General features: G+C 47.6%; 3 protein-coding genes across 17 annotated transcripts in view; 2 read left to right on the forward strand and 1 right to left on the reverse strand.

The window, feature by feature from the left end:
• The window catches only part of Kmt2c (lysine methyltransferase 2C), a 230470-nt gene extending 229946 nt beyond the window's left edge, over positions 1–524 (reverse strand). For all 15 annotated transcript variants that reach the window (XM_052719471.1, XM_052719463.1, XM_052719473.1 and 12 more), the window contains exon 1: positions 80–524. In XM_052719471.1, the coding sequence (XP_052575431.1) occupies positions 80–240 (161 nt within the window). In that variant the 5' untranslated portion in view covers positions 241–524. The remainder of the gene's footprint in view (positions 1–79) is intronic.
• An 899-nt stretch (positions 525–1423) lies between these two features.
• LOC128099436 (uncharacterized) overlaps positions 1424–24946 on the forward strand; it is a 31244-nt gene continuing 7721 nt past the window's right edge. The window contains exon 1 of the mRNA XM_052721352.1: positions 1424–2463. The gene's annotated coding sequence lies outside the window, so the exon portion shown is untranslated. The remainder of the gene's footprint in view (positions 2464–24946) is intronic.
• Positions 11388–15232, forward strand: Cct8l2 (chaperonin containing TCP1 subunit 8 like 2). The gene has a single exon (XM_052721351.1). It carries the CDS (start codon positions 13532–13534, stop codon positions 15218–15220), a length of 1689 nt encoding a protein of 562 aa, XP_052577311.1. The 5' UTR covers positions 11388–13531; the 3' UTR covers positions 15221–15232.

Consider the following 24946-nt stretch of genomic DNA (forward strand, 5'->3'; position numbering starts at 1 on the left):
CCCCACCGGGCCGGGGGCCTGACAGCTCCGGGCCGCGCCGCCGCTGGCCGCCCGCCTGGCTCCCTCGCGCTCAACTTACTTCTTTCTGGCTCTCTGGAAAGGGGAAGCGCCATCTTTGCGAGGCCGGCCCCGAGGTCTTTTGTCTGCGGCTGCGGGGCTCGGGGCCGGGGCTCCGGGCTCCTCGGGGGGTGCTGGCGGCGGCGGCTGCTGCTCCGCGCTCCGGTCCTCCTCCGACGACATCCTAGTCACCAGGAAAGACACATGGATCCCGGTCCTCCTCCTGGGGGGCTCCTCCCGCCGCAGCGGCCGCAGCCGCCGCCGCTGCTGCTGCTCGAGTTGCTCCTCCCCGGCTCAGCCTCTCGCATTTCCCGCAGCCCCGGGAGCAGCAGCAGCGGCAGCAGCGGCAGCAGCAGCAGCAGCAGCAGGTACCGGGAGAGGCGGCAACATGGAGCTAGCAGGACACGCACTCACACACATCGGCGCGGGCGCGCGCACTCGGCGCGCAGGGGCCCGCGGGGGGCGGCGGGCAGGCGGGCGGGCGGGCGGGCGGGCGGGGCCGGGGCGGGCGGGGCCGGCCGCGCGGGGCGGGGCGGGGCGCCGCGGCCGGGGATGGGGGACAGCGGGGCCGGGCCGGAGGGCGGCGCCGAGCGGGGCGGGGCGGGGCGGGGCGCGACGCGAAGGGGCGCGGGCCCGGGGCGGCCGCAGGGGTCTCCGCCCGGCCCCTCCCCCAGGCCGCCCGCGGCGGGAGGAGAAAGGACCGCGGAGGGGGCGGCGGGGCGGCGACAGCCACCCCTCCCCCGCGCCCGCAGCCCGTCAGGCCCACGCCGCGGCGAAGTTTTGACAGCTGCTCCAGTTGTTGTGGTGGGTTCCGGGGTGGCGCGAGCGCCGGCCCCTCAGCCGCGCGCCGGCGGTCGCTCCCTCAACACACACTGCTCGCTCACGGCGCGCCCCGCGATGGCTAGTTCCCTCACGCTCGGGGCTCGCGCGCGCGGGCGATCGCTGCCTCCACACGGCGAGCTCTCGCCGTTCCCTGTGCTCGCTCGCTCGCCCGCCCGCTCGCTGGCGAATTGCTCCCTCACGCTCGGGGCTCGCCCGCTCGGGATCTCTCCCTGGCGCTAGCTTTCGGCTCCATCAAGCCTGGCTCCCTCACGCTGGGTCCCCTCCTCTCGCTCGCTCGCGAACGCTCGCTTCTCTCTCCCGGGGCACTAGAGGAGGAAGTTTTGCGGCTGTGCGTTCACCACACAAACACCACACGCACACGGCCGTGGCCGTCGCGCGAGGCCCGCACCCGGGTCCCTCGGGGCGACCCGCACCACAGACCTCTCAAACTCGCCGCCGGCTCGCCCACACACAGGCGCCTCCCGCCCCCGCCCCCGCCCCCCCCCCCGCGCGCGGCTGCCACTCACGGGCCCGGCCCCGCGCATGCGCCGCGCGCAGCCTGGCCGCTGCCGCTGACCTCACCGCCCCTCCCCCGCCGGCTCTGACGCGGCCGTGGCTGCCACTCGGGCTCTGGCGGGCGCCAAGCTGCGGACCGGGGATCCGGGATCAGGGTCGGGCCTGCCCCGGGTCGGGGAGTGGTGTAAACACTCCGGAGCGTGCACCCGCGTGCGGGGCGCGCACGTGCCTCCGCGACCCCCTGCGGGCGTGGGCCGCCCCGGGCCCCGCGGAGTCCCACGTAGGCTTCCCCGCTGCGGCGCGGCCATGGCAGGACGACGTTCGATCTCAACTCCAGCTGTAGTTCGACGTCATGTTTTAAACACTGTTGAGCCCGGGAGGCTGCTTGACAAAAAGCCCAGCGAGCAGGTTGAGAGGAATAAAAGGTGTCTACACGGACAGAAATTCATCAGCGTGTACGATGTCCGTGCTAAAGAGATTTAGAAAAGAAAAATGGGAATTCTGCTAAGCTGCCTCCCGTCAAAAACACAAATGCTACCTTAAAAAATGGGGCCAGAATCCGCCTAAACCGTGCCGGGTGTGGAAATCTCTAGGACGCTGGGCTGCTCCGCGCTCCCTTCCTACTGTTGGTTGGCGTGTGGGAGTGGGAATAGTAGAGACGGGAAAAGAGATCTGTGGAGCATTGTGGAAGGCTTAGGGTAGACCGTCCCCGGCTGAGCGCTGCACGGAGCCCGGAATCCCAGCGCTCTCGGCGGCGGCGGCGGCGATCACTTCTTTCCATCCTCAGCGACAGTTTCAATGGTTTCCTGCTGCCTAGCAGCCAGGTTATTAACATTGAACAGGGCTTCCCTTCTGAATCAAACTTTGGGGGTCCAGAATATATTTCAGCTGAAAGCACAGTTTTTTGTTTTTGTTGTTGTTGTTGTTGTTTGTAATGGCTGAAATGAGAAATTGAGTCGTTAAGTCATTTGAATCCCTTCAGGGTTTAATCTCTGCGGGCCTTTTCAGCTTTTTTATGTGTACAGTCGAAGGAAGCTTGGAGAAGGGAAGAAGGCTGTCGTGATAAAGGTAAGCCACAAATTAAAAGAGAAATATAATGCACTGTGACTTTTAATTATTAAATAAAAATATAAAAGACGCCTCTTCATTTCCTTCTACACATTTCGCTTTAAATAAATGCTTTTTGGAAATTGAGGTTTCTAGACAATTGGCTTTTTTTAATTTATTGTTGTGGTAATATATTGTTGAACCCAGGGCTTTCCACATACTAATCAAGCACTCCACCGCTAAGTTATAGCCCTAGACCTGAATCGTTTTTAAAGATTTATTTATTTATGTGTATGTATGTATGTATAAGTTTATGTGTACTATGTGTGTCCAGATACCTGCAGAGACCAGAGGGTATCCAATCCCCTAGAACTGGAGTTACAGGCACTTGTGAGCTGCCCTGTGAGCAGCAGAAATCAGCTCCAGTCCTCTGCAAGAATACGTGCTCTTGTCGGGCGGTGGTGGCATAAGCCTTTAATCCCAGCGCTCCAGAGGCAGAGGGAGGCAGATCTCTGTAAGGCCAGCCTGGGCTACAGAGTGATTTCCAGGACAGCCAGGACTGTTAACACAGAGAAACCCCATCTTGGAAAAAAAAAATAGTATTCATCTAAAAAAATTAAAATGTTACATTGTTGTTATTGTTGAAATAGAAGAACAGGCATGGAGCCCAACCCACACCTGTAATCTCAGCGCTAGGAAGGCAGAGGCAGGTGGATCTATGAGTTCAAGGCTAGCATGTTCTACATAAGACAGCCAAGGCTACATAGTGAGACCCTGTCTTTAAAAAAAAAAAAAAAAAAAAGAGCCGGGCGTGGTGGCGCACGCCTTTAATCCCAGCACTCCCGAGGCAGAGCCAGGCGATCTCTGTGAGTTCAAGGCCACCCTGATCTACAGAATGAGATCCAGGACAGGCACCAAAGCTACACAGAGAAACCCTGTAAAGAGAGAGAGAGACAGACAGAGAGAGAGAGAGAGAGAGAGAGAGAGAGAGAGAGAGAGAGAGAGAGAGAGAGAGAGAGAGAGAGAAAGAAGCCTGGCAGTGGTGGCACATGCTTCTAGTTTCAGCACTGGGAGGCAGAGGCAGGTGGATCTCTGTGAGTTTGAGGTATATAAAGTTACACAGAGAAACTTTTCCCCCAAAAAAAATAACAATCATGATGATAGAAATTTGAACTAGGAGTAAGATAATTCACAAATTAAAGCAAAAGAGGAAGTTGATAATAGAACTTAAAATTTAAAAACAAATTGTAAAATCAAGCTCAAAAATAAATAGGCTTGATGGAATAAACCTAGAACCCAGTACTTAGGAGGAAGCAGGAGAATCGGTAGGTCAAGGACATCTCTAGTTATGTAGTGGATAACAAGCCAGCCTAGGCTACATACAACCTTATCTCAAAAGAATAGCACAGAGGCTGAAAAGATCCCATGCTGCTTTTGTAGAAGTTCCATCCCCAGCACTCAGATAAGACAGCTCCCAACTGCCTATAACTCCAGTTCTGAAGGAATCCAATACCTTTGGCCTCTGGCACTCACTCACATACACATACAAATCTTAAAAAGATAAGAGGTGGGGTGGACAGTTGACTCAAGGGTTAAAGCACTTGCTGCTCTTCCAGAGGACCCATGTTCAATCCAGCACCCACATGAAGGCTCACAACTGTCTGTAACTTAAGTTCCAGGGGATCTGTCAGGCTCTTCTGGCCTCCATGGACAGCAGGTACACACATGATACACAGACATAGATACAGCAAAACACCATACATACACATTTTTATTAAATCAATTTAAAAATACAAGATTCAGAATTATAACCTTGTTTATAATTACCGTCCTTGAATACACATTTCTCAATTTTGTGTCATTAAAAATAGCAAAAGCATCACGCCCCAAAACATGGATGCTTTGCACAATTGAACATAGTTTCTATTGTTGAAAAACATGAAATTTCCTATGTTGTTTCTGGTGTGTAGTTTCTATGTTTACATGTGTTGCAGCAAATATTATTTTGGGGGAAAAGTCAAAACTTGGTTTTTTTCCAAATATTAGTCCCCTGTACTGAAACTAGCTAGAATACTCATTTCTTCTCTTCTGTATCACATGTACAAAGCTATAGAACATCATAGTTTTCTGTTTTGTTTTGAGACACAGCCTTGCCATATAGCCCTTGGCAGAATATATGTATATTACAAGTTACTACTACTGGAGAGTTACAAGGAAGCAGAACAGACCTGGAGCAGACTGTCGTAGAGTATGTAGAACACAACTTGAGATCTGAGCAGCAATGCTTCCAGAAGGATGAAGGGGAAAAGATGATGAAGATGAGGTGCTGACTTAATCTTTATTCCCGTAGCTAGTGTAAGCATACGGTTAGTCAGGGTCTGGTTTTTTTTTGTTTGTTTGTTTGTTTTTTCGTTTTTGTTTGTTTTGGGGGGTTGTTTGTTTCTAAGACAATGTCTCAGTATGTAGCCCCCAATGACCTGTATTTCCTACGTAGACTAGGCCTAGCTCAAACTCACAGAGATCCTCCCACCATGCACATTATCAGGGTCTGTCTTAAGAGGACTAATAGCGGATTCATTAGCATAAAGTTGCCATGAGCAAACAAATCAAATATAACCCAGGATTCTGATAAAGGTGCTATGGTTTGAATGAGATGTCTCCCCAAAACTCATGTATTGAAGACTTGCTCCCCACACAATGTTCGGAGGTAAGGGCTTTGGCAAAGTGACCGGACCAGTGCTTTGGTGGACTCATACTTGGATGGCATTTTTGGAGGTGATGAAACTTAGTATGGGGGTGTTGGCTGGATTAAGTAAGTCACTGGGGGTGCACTTGAAAGTCTGTTTTGACCCTCTCCTCCTCCCTTTGTTCCACCTGTCCTGTAATGTCCGTCCTCATCACAGGCCTACAACAAGGAAGCCAGCCAGCCATGAGCCGATACTTCCAAAACGGAGAGCCTAAATAAAGCCACCTCCCTGAAATTATTTCCAAATATCTTTTTACTGTGACAAAAAGTGACTGACTCTGAAGTATTTGAGGAATTTACTCAGTACAATAAAGGTTTTCCGTATCAGTCATGCAAATTATACCTTTCTGTGACCAGAATGGCAAAAATGTAGAAAGTAGCTGTTTTCTCAACGTGAACCATCATAAAGACAAGAAGGAAGCTGGGTGTAGTGGCACCCATATAACTTTTCTGAATAATTAGGCCAGATACATGATGCATGCCTCTAATCCCAGCACACTCACAAGGCAGAGACGGGAAGATCTCTGTGAATTTAAGGCCAATTGGGGTTACATAATAAGACTCAAAAAAAAAAAGAATGTAAAATATGCACCATTTTAAAAATATAACAGGTATGAAATAACTATAGCAACTACCTCTAAAGAACTGCATTACAGCCGGGCAGTGGTGGCGCACGCCTTTAATCCCAGCACTCGGGAGGCAGAGGCAGGCGGATCTCTGTGAGTTCGAGGCCAGCCTGGTCTCCAAAGCGAGTTCCAGGAAAGGCGCAAAACTACACAGAGAAACCCTGTCTCGAAAAAAACCAAAAAAAAAAAAAAAAAAAAGAACTGCATTACAAAGGTCTTTTCATTTCTATACCACGTTTTTCTAAACTACTGCACTCTTTCAGGGCACAGCTAGTACTCTCTTAATCATACATAAGTAAATATGTACATATATATTTTATGTGTTGGAGTACTGGGGAGAGTACATTACTGGCAACACAGAAAAAACATCTCGGGAAACAATAAGCAAGAGTGATTCTCCAAGAGTCTAGAAGGACAGTGACTCCATACAAATTTATAGTCCAGATCCGTTCTTTCCAACTGATGACCTATAGATGCCACTGAGTGTCTTTCTTAAGAGTGCAATCTTTGCTTTGCTACTAGCAGCTATGAAAACATCCCCAGGGCTCTCTCCAGGTCCACTATGACTGTTGTCCTCCTGTTTTTCCATGAAAGCTGAGTCTTAAGTTCTTTGGGGTTGTTTATCCAGGGCTTGTTTTCTTTTCAGTCAGTGCTGAGGACCAAATGAAGGACTTTGTGCCTGTTAGGGAACTGCCCACCACTGAGCTGCATCTCCAGCTCAGTTTGAAATTTTAAACAGTATTTATTTGGGGGTTTGTATTTTTACTGGGTTTTTTTGTTTGCTTGGTTTTAAGTTTTGGGTGTTTGTTTGTTTGTTTGTTTGTTTTTCAAGACAGAGTTTCTCTGTGTAACATCCCTGGCTGTCCTGGAATTCACTCTGTAGACCAGGCTGGCCTCGAACTCATGGAGATCCGCCTGCCTCTGCTTCCAGTGCTGGGATTAAAGGTGTCCACCACCACCTCCCGACCTATTTTTATTGTTAAAGTTGCACTTTGCTGGGGGTGTAGCTCAATGGTGGAATCCTTATGTAACATGTACCAAGGCTGTAGGTTCATTCTTATCACTGGGGAAAAAATACATTATATGTATTACTTTGTATAAGATGTGTCAGTAATGTATAGCATGTCTGTGTGTTGGGAAACTTAAAGGAAGAAGCAAGAAAATAAATAGAACAATCATCTTCAAAATGGGATGGGCTGGAGATATGGCTCAGTAGTTAAGAGCACTCCCTGGCTGTTCTTGCAGAACAATGAGGTTTGATCCAGCATCCATATGGCAGCTCTCAATTGTTTTTAACTCTAGATCTACGAGATCTGACGCCTCTTTTGGCCTCTGAGGGCACTAAGCACACGTGGTGCACAGACATACAAGCAGTCAAAAATTTATCTTTTTGTGTGTGTGAGAGAGACATCTATCTCATCATGTAGCTGTGTTTGTCCTAGAACTTGCTATGTAGACTAGGCTGGCCTAGAACTCAGAAATCTGCCTGCTTTTGCCTCCCATAGCTGGAATTAAAGTTGTGTATTACCACATGATGAACCAGCCTGCCTCCATTTTAGGCTTAAAAGCCATCTTATAGTAAAGACAAACTATGCTCATTCCATTTATGATTAAATCTCTGTTTCTCAAGGATTGGACCATGCCCCAACCTGTAACCTTAACTACAAATGGTTCTGTACTGACTGTTCTAGGAAACAGCAACCATGTCTTTGTTTCAAAAAGTTGTTAGAACCATCTTGCAGCTCTACCTTTGTTTCAAAAGGTTATTATGACTACCTATTGTTATGACTGCCTTGTTAGGACCAGCTTGCAGTCATGTCTTTGTTTTAGGAGGTTATTATTCCTAACTCGTTATGCTTATGCTCTGCCCAGCCTATTTTGCCAGCCAAATCTCTCATTTAGAAAGTCTCTATCTAGCCTTGAGCTATAAAAACCCTGTCTTCCAGCCAGGTGGTGGTGGCACACGCCTTTAATCCCAGCACTCCGGAGTCAGAGGCAGGCTGATCTCTGTGAGTTCCAGGTCAGCCTGTTTTACAGAGCAAGTTCCAGGATAAGCTCTAAAAGCTACACAGAGAAACCCTGTGGGGGGGGGGGGACGGGGACGGGGACGGGGACGGGGACGGGGACGGGGACGGACGACAAAACAAAACAACCTGCCTTTCTCTTTGCTGACCTCTTGAACTCCACCTTAGGAGTTGGAATAGTATTGGAATAAAAAAGCTTGCTTTAAGCCAGGCAGTGGCAGCACACACCTTTAATCCCAACACCCAGGAGGCAGAGGCAGATGGACCTCTGTGAGTTCAAGGTCAGATAGGTCTACAGAGTGAGTTCTAGGACAACCAGAGCTACACAGACAAATCCTGTCTTGAAAAAACAAACAAAAATTTACATCCACTGTATATAAAACCATACTTTCAAGGTGTCTATGAGATTTGCTGGAGGGGTAGAAGACATCCCAGCAGACAACTATAACCAGAAGGTAACCTGGAAACATGCCAGCAAGTGCCCTACAGTAGAAGTTCTCCAAGAACAAAGGATGGCTGTGACTGTTCCAGAAAAGGTCTCTTTCTTTCCTCTCCCTTCTCCCTCTCACATATTTGTTCCTAGGTTTGTCTTCTTTTCAAACTCAGGTGCCACAACAAAGTACCACAATCCGGCGGCTTAAGACACTACTAATACTAATACGTCTTCCTCATCATTCTGGAGGCCAGAGACCAACAGTAAATGTTGACAAAGCTGGTTCCTTCTAGTAGATGCTGAAGAAAAACCTCCACCCTTTCTCCAATCTCTGCCTCCATCATCACACGGCCTTCCCTGGGCATCTCTCTGTCTTTATCTCCTTTCCCTGAATCTCTGTCTTCTTTTCTCACAGGAAACCAAGCTTGTTGGACTAAAGACCCTCAGCAATCTTGTATGTCTTAATCTTAGTGAATAGCATATGTAAAGCATTTTATGTCCAAAAAAAAAAAGAGGGGTCACATCCATAGGACACACCATTCAGCCCAGTGTAACCACCAAGCAGCACCCTTCTTACCAAATCAAAAAACATACTGTTAGGAGGGCTGAGGATATCAAAGTGCTGGGTTCAGACCCTGCACTGACCCTTTACATATCTTTGTATACAATGTATATAGTTAGAAAATGTATCGAGCCAACAGACTAATAATACACAAATTTCAGTCAGGGGCGTCTTTGTTGTTATGTTTTTGAAATAGGGCCTCACATATCCCAGGTTTCCCTGAACTTACCATGCAGCCAACTGGCCTTAAACTCTTGATCTTCCTACCTCTACCTCCTAAATTCTTAGCCCACAGGCCTGCATCATCACCACCCTGGGCCACATGGTAACACCAAATCAAATAGGTCTTTTAATTAAAAAACAGAGCCAGATATTGGGGTACATGCTGAAAGATCAGAGAGACAAAAGAACAAGCCACTGCCATGTCTCACCTCGCCAACTCCATGAATCCTCTGATTAAGTGTCTCTGAGTCCTCAGTGGAAAGGGGTCCAGCCAAAAAGGGCTTCAGCCCAAAAAGGGCTTCAGCCTGAAAAGCCTTTCAGCCGAGAAGCTCTGGGCTGAATGGCTCTGGTTCCTGTCTCCTCATGCTTTATATACCTTTCTCCGCTCAGCCATATCACTTCCTTCTGAGTACTGGGATTAAAGGCATGTCTGCTTCCTTAGTAATGGCAGCAAAGGCAGGAGATCTCAAGTATTGGAATTCAAGGTGTGTGTCACTGCTGCCTGGCTCTGTTTCTCTCCTAGACTGAATCAATCTCTTGTCCAGGGTGGCTTTGAACTCACAGAGATCCAGATGATACAAAATAGGGGCTGGAGAGATGGCTAAATGTTGAAAGGCACTTGCTGTTCTAGCAAAGGACCTGAGTCTCAGGACCTATGTCAGGCAAACCACAACCTTCTGTACCTCCAGCTCCAGGGCACTGACACCTCTGGTCTCCCTGGGCACTTGTACTCACATGCACATATCTGCATGCAAATGCTCACACCTTAACATGATTTGCTTGCTTTTTTTTTTTCTTTTCTTGTTTTTTTGTTTGGTTTTGTTTTTGAGACAGGGTTTCTCTGTGTAGTCTTGGCCATCCTGGAACTTGCTCTGTAGACCAGGCTGGCCTTGAACTCAGAGATCCATCTGCCTCTGCCTCCCCAGTGCTGGAATTAAAGGTGGACACCACCGCTGCCCAGCTAACACACAATTTGAAATAACAAAAATAAATCTTAAAAAACAACAACTAAATTCTCTGCAGACAAAAGCAAATCTCGGGGCTGGGGATTTAGCTCAGTGGTAGAGTGCTTGCCTAGTAAGCACAAGGCCCTGGGTTCGGTCCTCACCTCTGGGGGGAGAAAAAAAAAAAGCAAATCTCACAGCCCCCTAGATTAGTGTCTGGATTCTTTAGCCTGGTACATGATGTCCTAAGCAGCCCCTCTGCCTCCCAGCTGTTCAAGCCAGCTTTGTGCTCCTCTCCCCTTGGTCTATGGCTTTTAGCTCCAGTCTGCTAAACTGTTTGGAGGTGGGGGGGAGGCTTCTCCTTGTCATCTTGTGCCCCCCCCCCCCCCCCCCCCCCCCCCCCCGCGCGCGCCATCAATTCGTTTTACTTCCACTGCTACTTAAAACAATGTTCATCCTTCACCTCTCTTGTCTCCATGAGGATGGTCCCATTCCCTTTTGGACAGGTGTAGAGCAAGGCTGCTCGGTCTTTGTCCTCTCTCAGCCCATTTTTGCCCAAGAAAATGTGTGTCTCTGGCTGGCCTGGAACTCGATATACAGACCAGAATGGTGTAGTGAAATATTGTGTACCCTAATAAACTTGCCTGAGGATCAGAGGACAAAGCCAGCCACTAGATTAGACATAGAGGACAGGCCGTGGTGGCACACACCCTTAACCCTATCACTAGAGAGGCAGAGATCCATCTGGATCTCTGTGAGTTCCAGCACTCAGGAGGCAGAGGCAGGAGGATCTCTGTGAGTTCAAGGCCAGCCTGGTCTACAGATCAAGTTCGAAGGCAGCTAAGACTACACAGAGAAACCCTGTCTCAAAAACAAAACAAAAAAACAAAACAAAACAGTCCGGCGGTGGTGGCTAATGCCTTTAATCCCAGCACTTGGGAGGAAGAACCAGGTGGATCTCTGTGAGTTCGCGGCCAGCCTCGTCGACAGAGTGAGTTCCAGGACAGCCAGAACGGTGTAAAAAGACCCTGTCTCAAAAAACAATAATAAAAGCCCAACAACATAAAAAACTTGTCACAAAGGGGAAAAACGATGGTAACATCTGAGTGGGGATTGTAAATGACCTTGACTTCCTATGCACTGGGCACTTCTGTTTTCTTTCTGTGTGTGTCAATTCTTTGGCTGTTTTGGTTAAGACAGGTATTGAAATATAGCCCAGCACTCTGGAGAGGCAGGCACAACTCTATGGCCAAACTGTTCCAGTCTAGCCATGATAGCTAATGAGACCCTTAGTTCAAATAGTTCAAAAAAAAATAAAAATAAAAAGATAGCCCATGCTGGCCCTGAACTTGCAATCCTCTTGCCTCACCCTTCTGAGTTGCTGGGATTACAAGTACGAGGCACCAAACCTGGTTTCTTTCCATTTTAGTTTACTTTACTTATTTATTTTTTAATTCTGTGTATTTGTGTGAGTCCATGTGGAGATATGTGCACATGTCGTCTGCAGGTGCCCAAAGACCAAAGGATTACTGGATCCTTTGGAACTGGAGTGTCAGGCAGTTGTTAGCCACCAGACGCCAGATGTGGGTTCTGAGAAGCCCCTCTCCAGGCCCCTGGGCTCTTTTAGAATGATTTTAGTTTTACAGAACAATCCCGCTTGTTTTTCTTCCTATACGATGATCTGCTCACTGAATTTCCGTCCACTCTGCTAGCTTCCCCTTCCCTTGCAGCGGCCCTTGGGTGACAGCATTAAGACTATGTCCACCATCCCCCCAGGGCTCCATGCCACCATTCGATCACGATCTGTGCTGCTTTAGGTTCCAGGTTCTGTGTCTCTCAGAGACAACTGTCAGTAAACGTGAAAAATGGATGGCATCGTTGTGACTTTCCTCCAACCTCAACTGACACCTTTGTCTTCACACCAGGCACTCCCCCTTACATCTGTCAAAGGCTAGGTTCATTCCCTACAAATTTGTTTCCTCTTCAAGTTTCCAAGTCCTGCCTGTGTGTTTCAGCTGGCACTGGTCACAGTGGGCACTCAAGAGGTACTTGTTAGACTATATTATAAGCATCAATACTCCGACAAATCCAACAGGGATAAAGAACAGGGGAGGACAGGGGGAGGCTTCGAGTCTTGGAGGCCAGGAGCTTGTTGTTGTTGTTGTTCTGCTGTTTTGAGACAGGGTGTCTGTCTAGCCTGGAATTTACTACGTAGACCAGGCTAGCTTTGAACTCATAGAGTGCAGTGCCATGGCTGGTTTTCTAAATTTTGTTTTGTTTTGCTTTGTTTTTTGAGTTAGAGTCTCACTATATAGTCTTAGCTTGCCTGGAACTCACTATGTAGACCAGGCTGGCTTCAAAAACGTAGAGGTCTGCTTGTCTTTGCCTCTCAAATGCTAGAATTTAAAGGTGTGAGCCACCATCCCCAGCTTTAAAAAAAAATTTTTTTAATATTCTGAATATCTGAGTGTGGGTGTATGCAAACAAACCCAGGTGCTGGCAGATGCCAGAGGAGTTAGGTTCCCTGGAGCTTGAGATATAGGTAGTTGTGAGGTGCTCAATGTGAGTGCTGGGGTTAATTCAGGGTCTTCTGTAAAAGCGGTGTATGCTGTAGTCTGAATTTTGTTCTGTAAAACAGGGTCTTGCTGTGTGGCCCCAGTTGGCCTCCAATCAAAGTAATCCTCCTGCATTCCCCTCCCAAGGACAGGGTGTGTAGGTGTGTACCACCACACTCCATTCTGCCAGGTTTTTGTCTTGTTGAGACAGGCTCTCACAACCTAGCCTTGACTAGCCTAGCCCTCCCTCTGTAGTTACCAGGCTGTCCTCAAAGCGGTGACAATCCTCTCGGCCCTGCCTCCTGGGTACTACAATGAGGCTCTGTCTGGTTAGGTTTGTATTCGGGTCTTTTGTTGTTGGTCTTTGTTTTTAGTCCATTTGCTTTTGGAGACCTTCTCACTTTATAGCCTAGGCTGGCATGGAATTTGTGGCAATCCTGCCTCAGCCTCCCGATGCTGGGGTTCCAGGGACACCCACTGCATGGGCAGCTGTGTCACGTTGTATTACTACTTCTGGTTTTGGTTTTGGGTGCTACGTAGGACACCCCCAGCCTCGGTTCCCTCTCAAAACGAGCAAAGAGAGCCGACGAGGCTTCCTCAGGGATTTTGACACTAGAGGGATTTGGATTGTTTGGTTTTGCCCCTCTCTCGGGGTCTCCTCACTCATGCTCACTGTCCCTCTGTGACTTCATTCTTTGTCTCTGGTTCCATTCCCTACTCTGTGACGTCATCAGAGGTGCCGTTTGCGCATGTGAGTCGGAGGGCTCGCCAGCCTGGTTTGCTCAGACTCAGCTTTGGAGACGGGTCTGGAACTGAGCTCCCTGTACCTCATCCTCGGAAGCAAAGTGGAGATCCACTTCCGGTTGGCTTCTACCTGGAGCAGGTGATGTGCATTTGGCTTCTGGAGCAGCTTCCAAGAGGCCAAGGGTGTATCTACTGCCATTTCTAGAGTTCCTTTAATGGTTAGAGTCTAACCCATGGCGGTCTCCCCACCATCCCAGGCCAAGCAAAACAAAGTCCCATCAGCCTTAGAACTGCCCCAGAGGCTGGCACCAAGCCTAGAGCAAAAACCGGAGTCTCTAGGAGAGGAACATTCGTGCATACTGAGGGCCACAGCTGCAGCTCAGACCCTAGCCAGTATCATCCGGCCTTGCTATGGCCCCTATGGCCGGCAGAAGTTCCTGGTGACTGCTAAGGGGCAAACCGTTTGTACAGGTCATGCCGCTGTCATCCTCAGGGCTCTGAAACTGGAGCACCCAGCTGCCCAGTTTGTCCGAGAAGTAGCCCAAACACAGGCAGAGAACACTGGGGATGGCACAGCCTTTGTAGTTCTCCTGACTGAAGCCTTGCTGGACCAGGCCCAGCATCTTTTGTGGGCTGGCTTAGCTCGAACCCAGCTCCGGGAGGCCTTAGCCACGGCCACAGCAGAAGTCCTGACAGCTCTGCCTTCCCTGGCCATCCGCGCTCTAGGGCCTTTGGAAGACCCATCCTGGGCCCTCTATTCTGTGATGAACACCCACGCCCTCTCCCACACAGAGTATTTAACCAAGCTCGTGGCTCACGTGTGCTGGGTTAACAGGGAGCCAAATGGCAGCTTCAAGCCTGAGCGTATTGGCGTGTGCATGCTGCAGGGGGGGACGCTGAATGATTCTCAGATTCTCACGGGGTTAGCAATATCTGGGAAGCCCTGTGGACAAAAGACCGAGGTGCTAGCTAATGCCAGGGTGGCCCTGTTTATTTGCCCCTTTGGTCCGACGAATACATTTGCCCTGGCCACACCCTGTCTCTCCAGCTCTGAAGAACTACTAAGATTTCGGAAACAAAATGAACAAGTGGAAAACCAAGTAACCGAGCTGGCTGCAATGGACATTAATGTGGCAGTGGTATGGGGGGAAGTTAATGAGAATTTGGTGCTCCAGGCTGACAGTTGTGGCATCATGGTGATTCAAGCCAAATCCCGAAAGGAGATGGTCTACCTGAGTGAGATGATGGGTACTCCTCTGCTCACGCGGCTGCTTCCGCCCCCGGAGCAGGGGAAGTGCCAGAAGGTTTACAGGCAGAAGTTTGGAGACAGTGTGGCAATGATGTTTGAGTGGGAAAACGAGAGGTCACCTTTTTTCACGGTGCTCCTTAGGGGACCTACCATCCAGGGACTTCGGGGTGCAGAGCAGGCTGTCTACCACGGCATTGATGCATTTTCCCAGTTGTGTCAAGATCCCAGAGTGCTGCCAGGAGCTGGTGCTACAGAAATGGCTCTAGCAAAAATTCTGGTGGACAAAGGCAGCCGACTGGCAGGCCCCGACGGTCTGGCCTTCCTAGCATTTGCCCAAGCCCTGCGTTCTCTGCCTAAAACCTTGGCCGAGAACGCAGGCTTAGCTGCCCAACGTGTGATGGCAGAAATGAGTGGAATTCACCAAGCTGGGAACTTCCTCGTTGGAGTGGGAGCAGACGGGATCATAAACGTAGCCCACGAAGGGGTGTGGGACATACTCAGGGCCAAAGCCCAAGGCCTACGAGCTGCCGCTGAGCTGGTGCAGCAGCTGGTGGCTGTCGATGAGATCATAGTGGCCAAGAAGACTCCTGTCTATCAGCAGATTACAAAACCCACCTCGAAGGCCAAGGGATCCTCACCCCTGAAAGAAAAATTTTTTGGAAAGTACATATAGCAACATGCTAAATAAAAGTGAAGATTGTCCGGATTGAATAGTAACCCCCAAATACTGGTGTTTTTCCTTATTTCTTTCCCATGCGTCTGGGGCTTCTAGGGCCAATTGTTTGTTTGTCTGATGTTGTTTTTGCTTTTTCTAGACAGGGTTTCTCTCTGTAACAGCCCTGGCTGCCTTGTAATTTGATGTGTAGACCAGGTTGGCCCCTAAATACTAAGGCGTGTACCACCATACCCATTAGAGACAGTTTCTAACCTTTTTTTTTTTTTTTGGTTTTTCGAGACAGGGTTTCTCTGTGTAGTTTTGGTGCCTGTCCTGGATCTCACTCTGTAGACCAGGCTGGCCTCGAGCTCACACAGATCTGCCTGCCTCTGCCTCCCGAGTGCTGGGATTAAAGGTGTGCACTACTGCTGCCCGGCCAGTTTCTAACCTTTTAAAAGATTTATTTCTGTGTGGGGAGGGCCAGTGTTGATGTGTGGGTATGAGTATTTTCATGTGTGTGCAGGAGTGTGTCAGATCCCCTGGAGCTGAAGTTACAGGCACTTGTGAGGGTCTATGTGGGTGCTGAGAAAGGAACTCCGGTCCTCTGGAAGAGCAGCAAGTGCTCTTAACCACTGAACCATTTTTCCAGCACTTAAAGTCAGGGTGTAAACAACTTAAAAATGGGTGTGGTGGTGCAGGTCTGTACTCCCAGCATTGGGGAGGTGGATGCAGAAGGATGAGCAGCTCAAGGTGATGCACAGTGAATTTGAGGTCAGTTTGGTCCACAGAAGTAAGACCCTGTCTCAAAACACTAGGGATGGGGACTTAGCTCAGGTGGCAGCATGCTTGCTTAACATGCACAAAATCCTAATCCGGGGCTGGAGAGATGGCTCAGGGTTAAGAACACTGGCTGTTCTTCCAAAGGTCCTGAGTTCAATTCCCAGCAACCACATGGTGGCTGAAAACCATCTGTAATGAGATCTGGTTCCCTCTTTGGGCCTGCAGGGATACACGCAAACAGAGCACTGTACACATAATAAATAAATAATCTAAAAAAAAAAAATCCTAATCCCCAGCACCACATACTAACACCTGGAATTCTAGCACTTGGGAGTCAGAGACCGGAAGAGCACAAGTTCAAGATCACCTTTCGCTACTCAGTAAGTTTGAGGACAGATTCAGCTAAATAAGACCTTGTCTCAGAGGAGAGGGAAGAATGGCAAGAGAGAGATTCTTTTTATTAACAGGTCCATTCCAAGTCTTAACTTTTCTATTTCCTGTTTCCATCACACCTGTTTCTACAATAACAGCAGATGCAAAGGTACAGTTCTAATAATTTCAAATAGAGTAGCTGAACTTTGGGGGTGGAAAGAAAAAAGTACAGTCATCTTTTCGAAACTCTGAACATTCCTTCTATGGTATTAACATGTGTGGATTTCTGTCTAGACATCACTGAAACTCTCTAAAAGAACCAGTTCTAACTTAGAAGAGTGGCCAGTAATTCTCCAATTATCTGGGGGAAAAAAATGACTATCATTTTGAGACTACAAAAAAAGTTTTAAAAAACTAATGCAGGAAAATGAGCCCCATAAGCAAGCAAATTTAAGTTGTATTTGTTTGTTTGGCTTTTGGCTTTTCAAGACAGGGTTTCTCTGTGTATCCCTGGCTGTCCTGGAACTCACTTTGTAGACCAGGCTGTCCTTGAACTCAACAGAGATCTGCCTGCCTCTGCCTCCTAAACGCTGGGATTAAAGGCGTGCACCACCATGCCTGGCCTGGCTGCTTTTCTGTAGCCAAGGCTATAGAGAGACTGTCTCAAAACAAAACAACAAAAATTATTTATGTGAATATGTATCTCTCTGTGTGTACGTGTGTGTGCTACATGTGTGCAGGTACCCACAGAGGCCAGAAAAGAAGAGGGTGTCAGATTTCTTAGTGGGTGCTGGATCCTCTGGAAGAGCAGCAAGTGCTCTTAATCACTGAGCCATCTCTCCAGCTACCTGTTTTTTCATGTTTTTTTTAAATCTATTTTATGTGTATGAGTGTTTTGCCTACATGTATGTACACTACATGTGTGCCTGGTGCCCACAGAGGTCAGAAGAGGGTACTGGGTCTCCTAGAACTGAAGTTACTGACTGTTGAGAAGTCTGTGCCCATGCTCTGGGGTGTGACTTTCTTTTGTTTTATCTGACCACCTATTTCTTAGCCCTTACACTTATATTCAAAGTCTACATTAAATGTATGTAATTTAAAATTAGAAATCACCATAGAGAGATTACTCAGTGTTTGAGAGCACTGGCTGCTCTTGCAGAGGACCTGGGTTTAATTCCCAACACTCGTAACCCATAATCATCTGTAAACTCCAGGGGCTCCAACACCCTTTTCTAACTAATGTGAGGACTTTTTTTTTTAAGCAATCCATTCCCTTACCCATCATTGTATTGCCCAAATCCTAAGCATCTCTATCACAGACATTGTCAGAGGCATATCCCTGTGATCAGGGATCTATTTCAAAACGGTTCTTTGAAACGTTTTTGTGTGTGTGTTGGCCCCAGGGCAGGCAAGACAGCCCATCAGGTAAAGGCATTTGTACCAAGCCCGGCAACATGAATGTCATTCCTGGGATCAACACAGAGGAAGGAGAGAACTGACTATCCAAAGTGATCCTCTGATTTCCACATGCATGCCCTGGCACACGTGGGAGCACACATGTGCGCGCGCACACACACACACACACACACACACACACACACACACATTCCTGTACACGTGACCCCTCCCCAACAAAATCGCACACACAAATGTCAAAAAGAAAAACTTAGGACATGTGAAATGAGAAGACGATAAAGGTGTCTGAGGTCATCCTTGACTACATGGCAAGTTTGAGGCTAGCTTGTGCTACATGAGACCCTATCTCAAACAATTTTTTTAATTTAAGTATTTCAGCCATGCCTAGTGGCATACAAGTTTAATTCCAGCACTAGAGAGGTAGAAGCAGGCAGATCTCTGTGAGATTTTTTGGTTTTTCGAGAGGGTTTCTCTGTGTAGCTTTGGAGCCTGTCCTAGAACTCACTCTGTAGACCAGGCTGGCCTTGAACTCACAGAGATCCACCTGCCTCTGCCTCCTGGGTGCTGGGATTAAAGGCGTGTGCCACCACCGCCCAGCTTGATCTCTGTGAGTTTTAAAATCAACCTGGTCTACATAGTAAGTTCTAGGCCATCCAGGGCTACAGGGTGAGACCCTGTCTGAAAACAATAAAAATAAAGGTAAATAAAAATTTAAATTATTGCTATTAGTTTTCTTTTTTTGGTTTTTAGAGACAGGGTTTCTCTGTGTAGCTTTGTGCCTTTCCTGGAACTCACTTGATAGCCCAGACTGGCCTCGAACTCACAGAGATCCGCCTGCCTCTGCCTCCCAAGTGCTGGGATTAAAGGTGTGTGCCACCACCGCCTGGCTATTGCTATTAGTTTTTAGTTTTTTTGTTTCAATACAAGTTTTTATTTTGTGGCCCAACTAGGTTTGAACTCGCTATGTAGCCCAGGCTAGCCTAACTGATCCTCCTGCCTCAGTCTCCCTAGTGGTAGGAATTACAGGCCTGAGCTACCATGCCCTAACTAGGTATTTATTTCCTTGTCCTCATTCTCTTCCTTTTTTTTTTTTAAATTGAAAATAGTTTTTTCCCATGCTTTTTTGTTTGTTTGTTTGTTTTCAAGACAGAATTTCTCTGTGTAACAGCCCTGGCTGTCTTGGAACTAGCTTTGTAGACCAGGCTGGCCTTGAACTCTCAGAGAATTGCCTGCCTCTGCCTCCTGAGTGCTGGGACTAAAGGTGTAAGCCACCACGACCTGGCCATACCATATATTCTGATTATGATTTCCCTTCCCCTGTCCTCCATTTTTTTCAAGATAGGGTAAAGATGCTTTCTGCCTAATGACATGACTTCTGTCTGCCCTCAGAACCCACGCACGGGACTCCGGAAGGGGAGAACTGACTCACACAGATTGTCCTTGAGCACCATGTACTTGCTGTGGCACACATGCAAGTACACATACACACAATAAAGAAATGTGAAAAAAAAAGCCATGATTATTTTGTAACAATATAAAGATGGCTCCTCATTTTAGTTATAATTCTAAGATTCCAAAGAGTGGGATTCCAGGCATATAGCACCACACAAGGCCATAATCTTCAGGCATCCAGAGTCGGCATAACCAAAAGAACACAAATTTCCCCCAAGGGCAGGTGATATCAAACAAGAGTCAAGGTGGTGGCAAGTCAGGTAGCTGCAGACAGAGCTCAGGGAAGAGGGCCTGAGTGGAGTGCCGCTCACAAGAAATGCTGCTATCTCAGTTCTGCCTCTTCACTCCCCGCTCTCTCTTGAGGCTCTTGGAATGGACCCCGGGTCCTTGTGCATGCTGGGAAATGCTGCAGCTTTCTACACCCTGCCAATGCCCCTGTGTATCTCAGGTTCTTTTAGCCTGGGCTGATGGCCATCTCCATTTGGCAGCCTGCCCCCTGAGTGCTCTATACTTCATGCTTGACCGAGAACCAGCAGTGTGAGCGTCGGTTACCATCGAGGACTGATCTGCCCCCACTGTCAACCTGTGGGGCTGATGGACAGCTTAGAGTTTGAGAAGCAAGCATTGATCTGGGCAGCAATTCCACACCACTGTGTCTGTATCATCCTAGAAACCAGAGTGGCAAAGATCCTTAGTGATGCCTGCACCAGTGTCCCATCATAGGACTCAGATGTCTTCTACTGGCAATGGAGAAGTGGGCCAGAACTTCACCTCCGTTTGGCAGATCCACATCTGCCTCTGGAGCTATAGAATGGAGGTCTCCTTGCCAGACCTCAGTTCTCAGGCCTTGGCTTCTGGTTGGCTCCATGTCCTCTTCTGACATGTACTTCTCTTCCATCCCAGACGGGGCAATGCCTGGGGCTCGTCCCCATTCTAGCGGACCTGCCTCTGTTCCCAGGTCCTTCCCAGTGTCACTCTCATGGCTGCACTCTCTGTGAGTTCTCTGTGTGATGAGCTGAAAGTAGATGACAAGATGCAGAAAAACAGAACAAGAATGAAAACTTCTAATTAGGAGGAAAGGAGGGGGACAGGAGGCTGACCTGGTGGAGATGGCAGCCCAGTTTGGTAGTAGAATGTGTCGTTTCCAAGTATCTGTCCACAAAATCCTTGCAGTCATGAAGAAAAAAGTTATGCATTCTAAATGGTGTGTGTGTGTGTGTGTGTGTGTGTGTGTGTGTGTGTGTGTGTGTGTGTGTGTGTAGAGAGAGAGAGAATGAGAATAGCACAGTTTAACATGTTAGAGGCAGAGGCTAACCTTTCCCTTCCCTGATATCTAAGCAGATCCTTCTCAAGAACCCCTCCTTACAACAGAAGGGCTCCTTTCCAGCATCCTTTGCCTGTCCTCACAGGCTAAGCACTCGGTGTATAGGCCAAGGGATCAAGAAAGACAGAATTCAAAAGAACAGGGGCTGCAGATAGCACATAACTCAGTTGTTAAGAATACCTGCCTAATGCTGGACATGATCTTTGTGAATTTGTGAATTCCAGACCATCTTGAAATACATAGCAAGTTCCAGACCTCAAAAATGATAGATAGATAGATAGATAGATAGATAGATAGATAGATAGATAAATAGATAGATAGATATTAAATAAACAGATCATGGGAGTAATCAACCACTTTCCGAATGGATTTAAGTTCAGCTCCACAAGATGAAACTCACACTTGCCACCATTACATGGCTAAGAACCCGTGGCTGGACAAGTCCTAGGTCTTACGGTAGAAGTTACTACTGTTATACTGCTATACTGACATAGCATTAAACCAACTCCTGGTGAATCTTCATTACATTCATAGACCAATGTGTCTCTCAACCCTCCTCTGAGAAGCTGCTATTTGCAGTAGATAGTGATAAACACAGTGACCAAAACTACAACTGGCCAAGGTGCAGGAAATAAGAGACTGAAAAGTGCTCAGCCCTGAAAGGAACATACATATCACACTAGCCCTGCCAAGGTTCAGCGATCACTGCAGAAGGAGGTAGAAAGAGTGTGAGCGCTAGAGGCAGCTGACCACAAGGAAACAGTGTCTTTTGCACACACATCAGGGCAGCTGCACAAATGGACTCACCACGGTGGTGCTAACAGCTTGCACAAGATCTGTGGAAACCCAAACCAGACCAAATCCCAGCATGCACAGGTGAGATGGGCACAAACCCCACCCCTAGCTGAAGAGCTACTGGTCACTGTTAGCTACCAGGATAGAGAGCGACAGTTTTCTCTAAGAGCATAGCCCCTGAGAAGCTGACCACTCTGAAGTGGAAGACCACACAGCCAAGATTATTTGGGCACCATAAATTGGTCTTGAAGGATTTAAAGAAAAGAATAGTGATCAGGGATGGTGGTGCCTGCCTATAATCCCAGCATTAGGGAGGCAGAGGCAGGCAGACTCTGTGGGTTCTAGACCAGCCTGGTCTATACAGTGAGTTCCAGGACAGTCAGGGCTATGTAGAGAGACCCTGTCTCAAAAAACAAAAAAAAAGGAAATAATTTAAAAAAGGGGGGGACACAAAGCTTTGTGGGTAGGACAAGGGAGGAGGTGGATCTGTAAAGAATTGGAAGGTAATGATCAAAACTTGTATGAAGCCAGATGTGGTGGTGCACATCTTTAATCCCAGCACTTGGGAGGTAGAGGCAGGAGAATCTTTGAATCCTAGGCCAGCCTGGTCTACAAATTGAGTTCCAGGACAGACAGAGATATTACACAGAGAAACCCCAAAACAAACAAACAAACAAAAAAACATGTTGAAAGAAACTCTCAAAGAACTAAAAAAAAAAAAAAAAAACTCAGGGCTGAGAGAGCTTAGTCAGAAAAGGACTGCCCTGGTCAGCATGAGGTCCTGTCTTTGACTCTCTCTCAGACTCTATGCTTAAAAAAAAGATTTTAAGGAAATTGCATTTTTCAGACAACAGGGAAGAGACACATATGTTCATAGGTGACACTCTCTAACACACACACACACACACACACACACACACACACACACACACACACACACCCCTCAGGGCTCTTGGCTTCCTGTGTCCACTGACTCCAGAATGAGGGGCAAGGGCCCCTGCTGCAGCTGCTTCCCTGAGTTCCTCCTCTTAGCAGGCACCCCAGGTTCTGCACTAGCATCTCTCCAGAAGAGAAGGATCTCTGTCAGACAAGCTCCCAGAGCCTCATGAGACGCAAAATGTCTCTATTCATACTTCATTCCTGCCTTCATGTCGATGGTAACGCAATGTTATCCGTTAACTGTTTACAAAAGGCAGCCAGACTGCAGCACTGTTCTCATGGTGTTTTGTTTTTGTTTTTTTAAAAAAAAGCTTGCAAAACTACTTTTGATGCTTTTTCCATTAGATTTTAATCTCAAGACAAAAAATCTGTACTTGCCTTAATTGTTGGAACTTAATAGAAACAGTTCAAAATATACACAGATGTTACTGAAATTAATTTTAAAAGAATGAAACCATAGAAGATGGAGACCTTTCCTATGTGTGGGTTTTCATTTTGTTCCAGTGCCATGACCAGCACTATAGGAGAGTGAAAATGTCAATGATAACAAAAAAATATCGAAACAGTACCACAATAAATACGTACTGCCAGGTGTGGTGTCACAGGCTAGTAACCACTCCCAGCAGTCTTGGGAAAGGTGAAACTGTTTGATATATTACGCGGGGAACCCGAGGATATCTCGTCCATGCAGGGAAACAGGGTGGCATGCTGGGCAGATGCAGCGGTGGGGCTGGTGGGCAACCCACTCCATGCGGGCATGGTGGCAGGGCCGTGGGTGGATATTCACAACCCAGACGATACATCCGAGCGAAAATGGTTTATTATAATAGAGAGACATAGAGAAGACAGGAAAGAGGGAGAAAAGAGAGAGAGAGATGGGGTGGGGGTCAAGGAGTGCACACCTTGTGGGAGTGGAGAGAGAGGAGAGGAGAGAGAAAGAGAGAGAGAGAGAGAGAGAGAGAGAGAGAGAGAGAGAGAGAGAGAGAGAGAGAGGTGGGGTGGGGGGTGGTGTCTCAAGGGGTGCACATCTTGTGGGAGTGGAGAGAGAGAGAGTCTTAACAAGAGGCTTCTGCCAGGTGGTGGTAGCACAGGCCTTTAATCCCAGCACTTGGGAGGCAAAGCCAGGCGGATCTCTGTGAGTTCAAGGCCAGCCTGGTCTAAAGAGCGAGATGCAGGACAGGCACCAAACTACATGGAGAAACCCTGTCTCAAAAAAACAAAAAACAAAACAAAACAAAAAAAAAAAAAAAAAAGAAAAGAAGAAAGAGGAGGAGGAGGAGGAGGAGGAGGAGGAGGAGAAGAAGAGACTTCTACACTCCAAGGGGCAGGGTTTCAAGGGGGCGGGTCAGAATATTAACAGAAACAGGAGTTCAAGATCATCTTCAGCTACAGAGAGAGCTGAAGGCCAGAATGAGAAACTGTCTCAAAACAAGCAAGAAAATGGGGCTGCCTCCGCAGTTGAGAGCCCTGCATGCTCTGCAGAGGACCAGAGTTTGGTTGCCAGCATCCATAGGTGGCTCACAATTGTCTGTAACTCCAGGTGCAGGAGATTTGATACCCTCTCTGGCCTCCTCAGGCACCAAGCATGCATGCATATAGTTCATGGGCATCCATGAAGGCAAAACACATACACATAAAATAAATTAAAATAAATCCTTTTCTTTCTTTCTTTTTCTTTTCTTTTCTTTCTTTCTTTCTTTTTTTTTTTTTTTTTTTTTTTTTTTTTGACACAGGGTTTCTCTGAGTAGCCCTGCATGTCCTGGAACTCACTCGGTAGACCAGGCTGGCCTCCAACTCGGAGATCTGCCTGGCTTTGCCTCCCAAGTGCTGGGATCAAAGGCATGCACCACCACCATTGCCCACTGCTCAGCAAAAATAAATAAATCTTAAAAAAAAAATAAATAATAATAATAATAATAATAAGAAGAAGAAGAAGAAGAAGAAGAAGAAGAAGAAGAAGAAGAAAGTAAAAAAGGAAAGAAGAGAAGGAAGGAGGGTGGGAAGAACATAGAAACTTAGATGGAGGATGGTTGGAAAAGTAGGGTCCCATGCCTCTGTTGGCCGTGGTGACTTAGTGACTGACATATGGTGTCAGCCTATTGAATGAGCAGAGCATCCTGGGTCCTTCCGGATCGTTATAACGTTATATGGACTCTGCAAATAGTCCTGTCTACAGCAGGAAGTAGAACTGGCCTACAGTTCTAAATTTTGTTAGAATTGTTAGAAGTGAGAGGACCGAAACACAGCTCCACACTGTCACTCTCAAACTGTCACACTCACACAGCCTGAGGAGGTCCCTTCATCTTTCAGGGACCATGACTCAGGCCAAAATGGGATTTGTGACTTTTACAAAAAAAAAAAAGAAATCCAGGCCTACTTGTTTTGAAGCAGAGTTGGAGACTTTATTAAAGATTATTTTATTTTATTTATTTATTTATTTATTTTTGGTTTTTCGAGACAGGGTTTCTCTGTGTAGCTTTGTGCCTTTCCTGGATCTCGCTCTGTAGGCCAAGCTGGAGATTTTATTTTATTTCGAGACAGGGCTTCTCTGTAGCTTTGGAACCTGTTCTGGAACCCACTTGTAGAACAAGCTGGTCTCGAAGTCACAGAGAGCCACCTGTCTCTGCTTCCTGAGAGCTGGCATTAAAGGTGTGTGCCACCACCGC

This window comes from Peromyscus californicus, unplaced genomic scaffold (assembly GCF_007827085.1).
Source record: "Peromyscus californicus insignis strain IS unplaced genomic scaffold, ASM782708v3 Scaffold_6__1_contigs__length_162567912, whole genome shotgun sequence".
In the NCBI taxonomy this organism is placed as follows: domain Eukaryota; kingdom Metazoa; phylum Chordata; class Mammalia; order Rodentia; family Cricetidae; genus Peromyscus; species Peromyscus californicus.

Bases quoted from the DNA above. Each gene is read 5' to 3' on its own strand.
- Cct8l2 (XM_052721351.1), top strand. From the start codon at position 13,532: ATGGCGGTCTCCCCACCATCCCAGGCCAAGCAAAACAAAGTCCCATCA.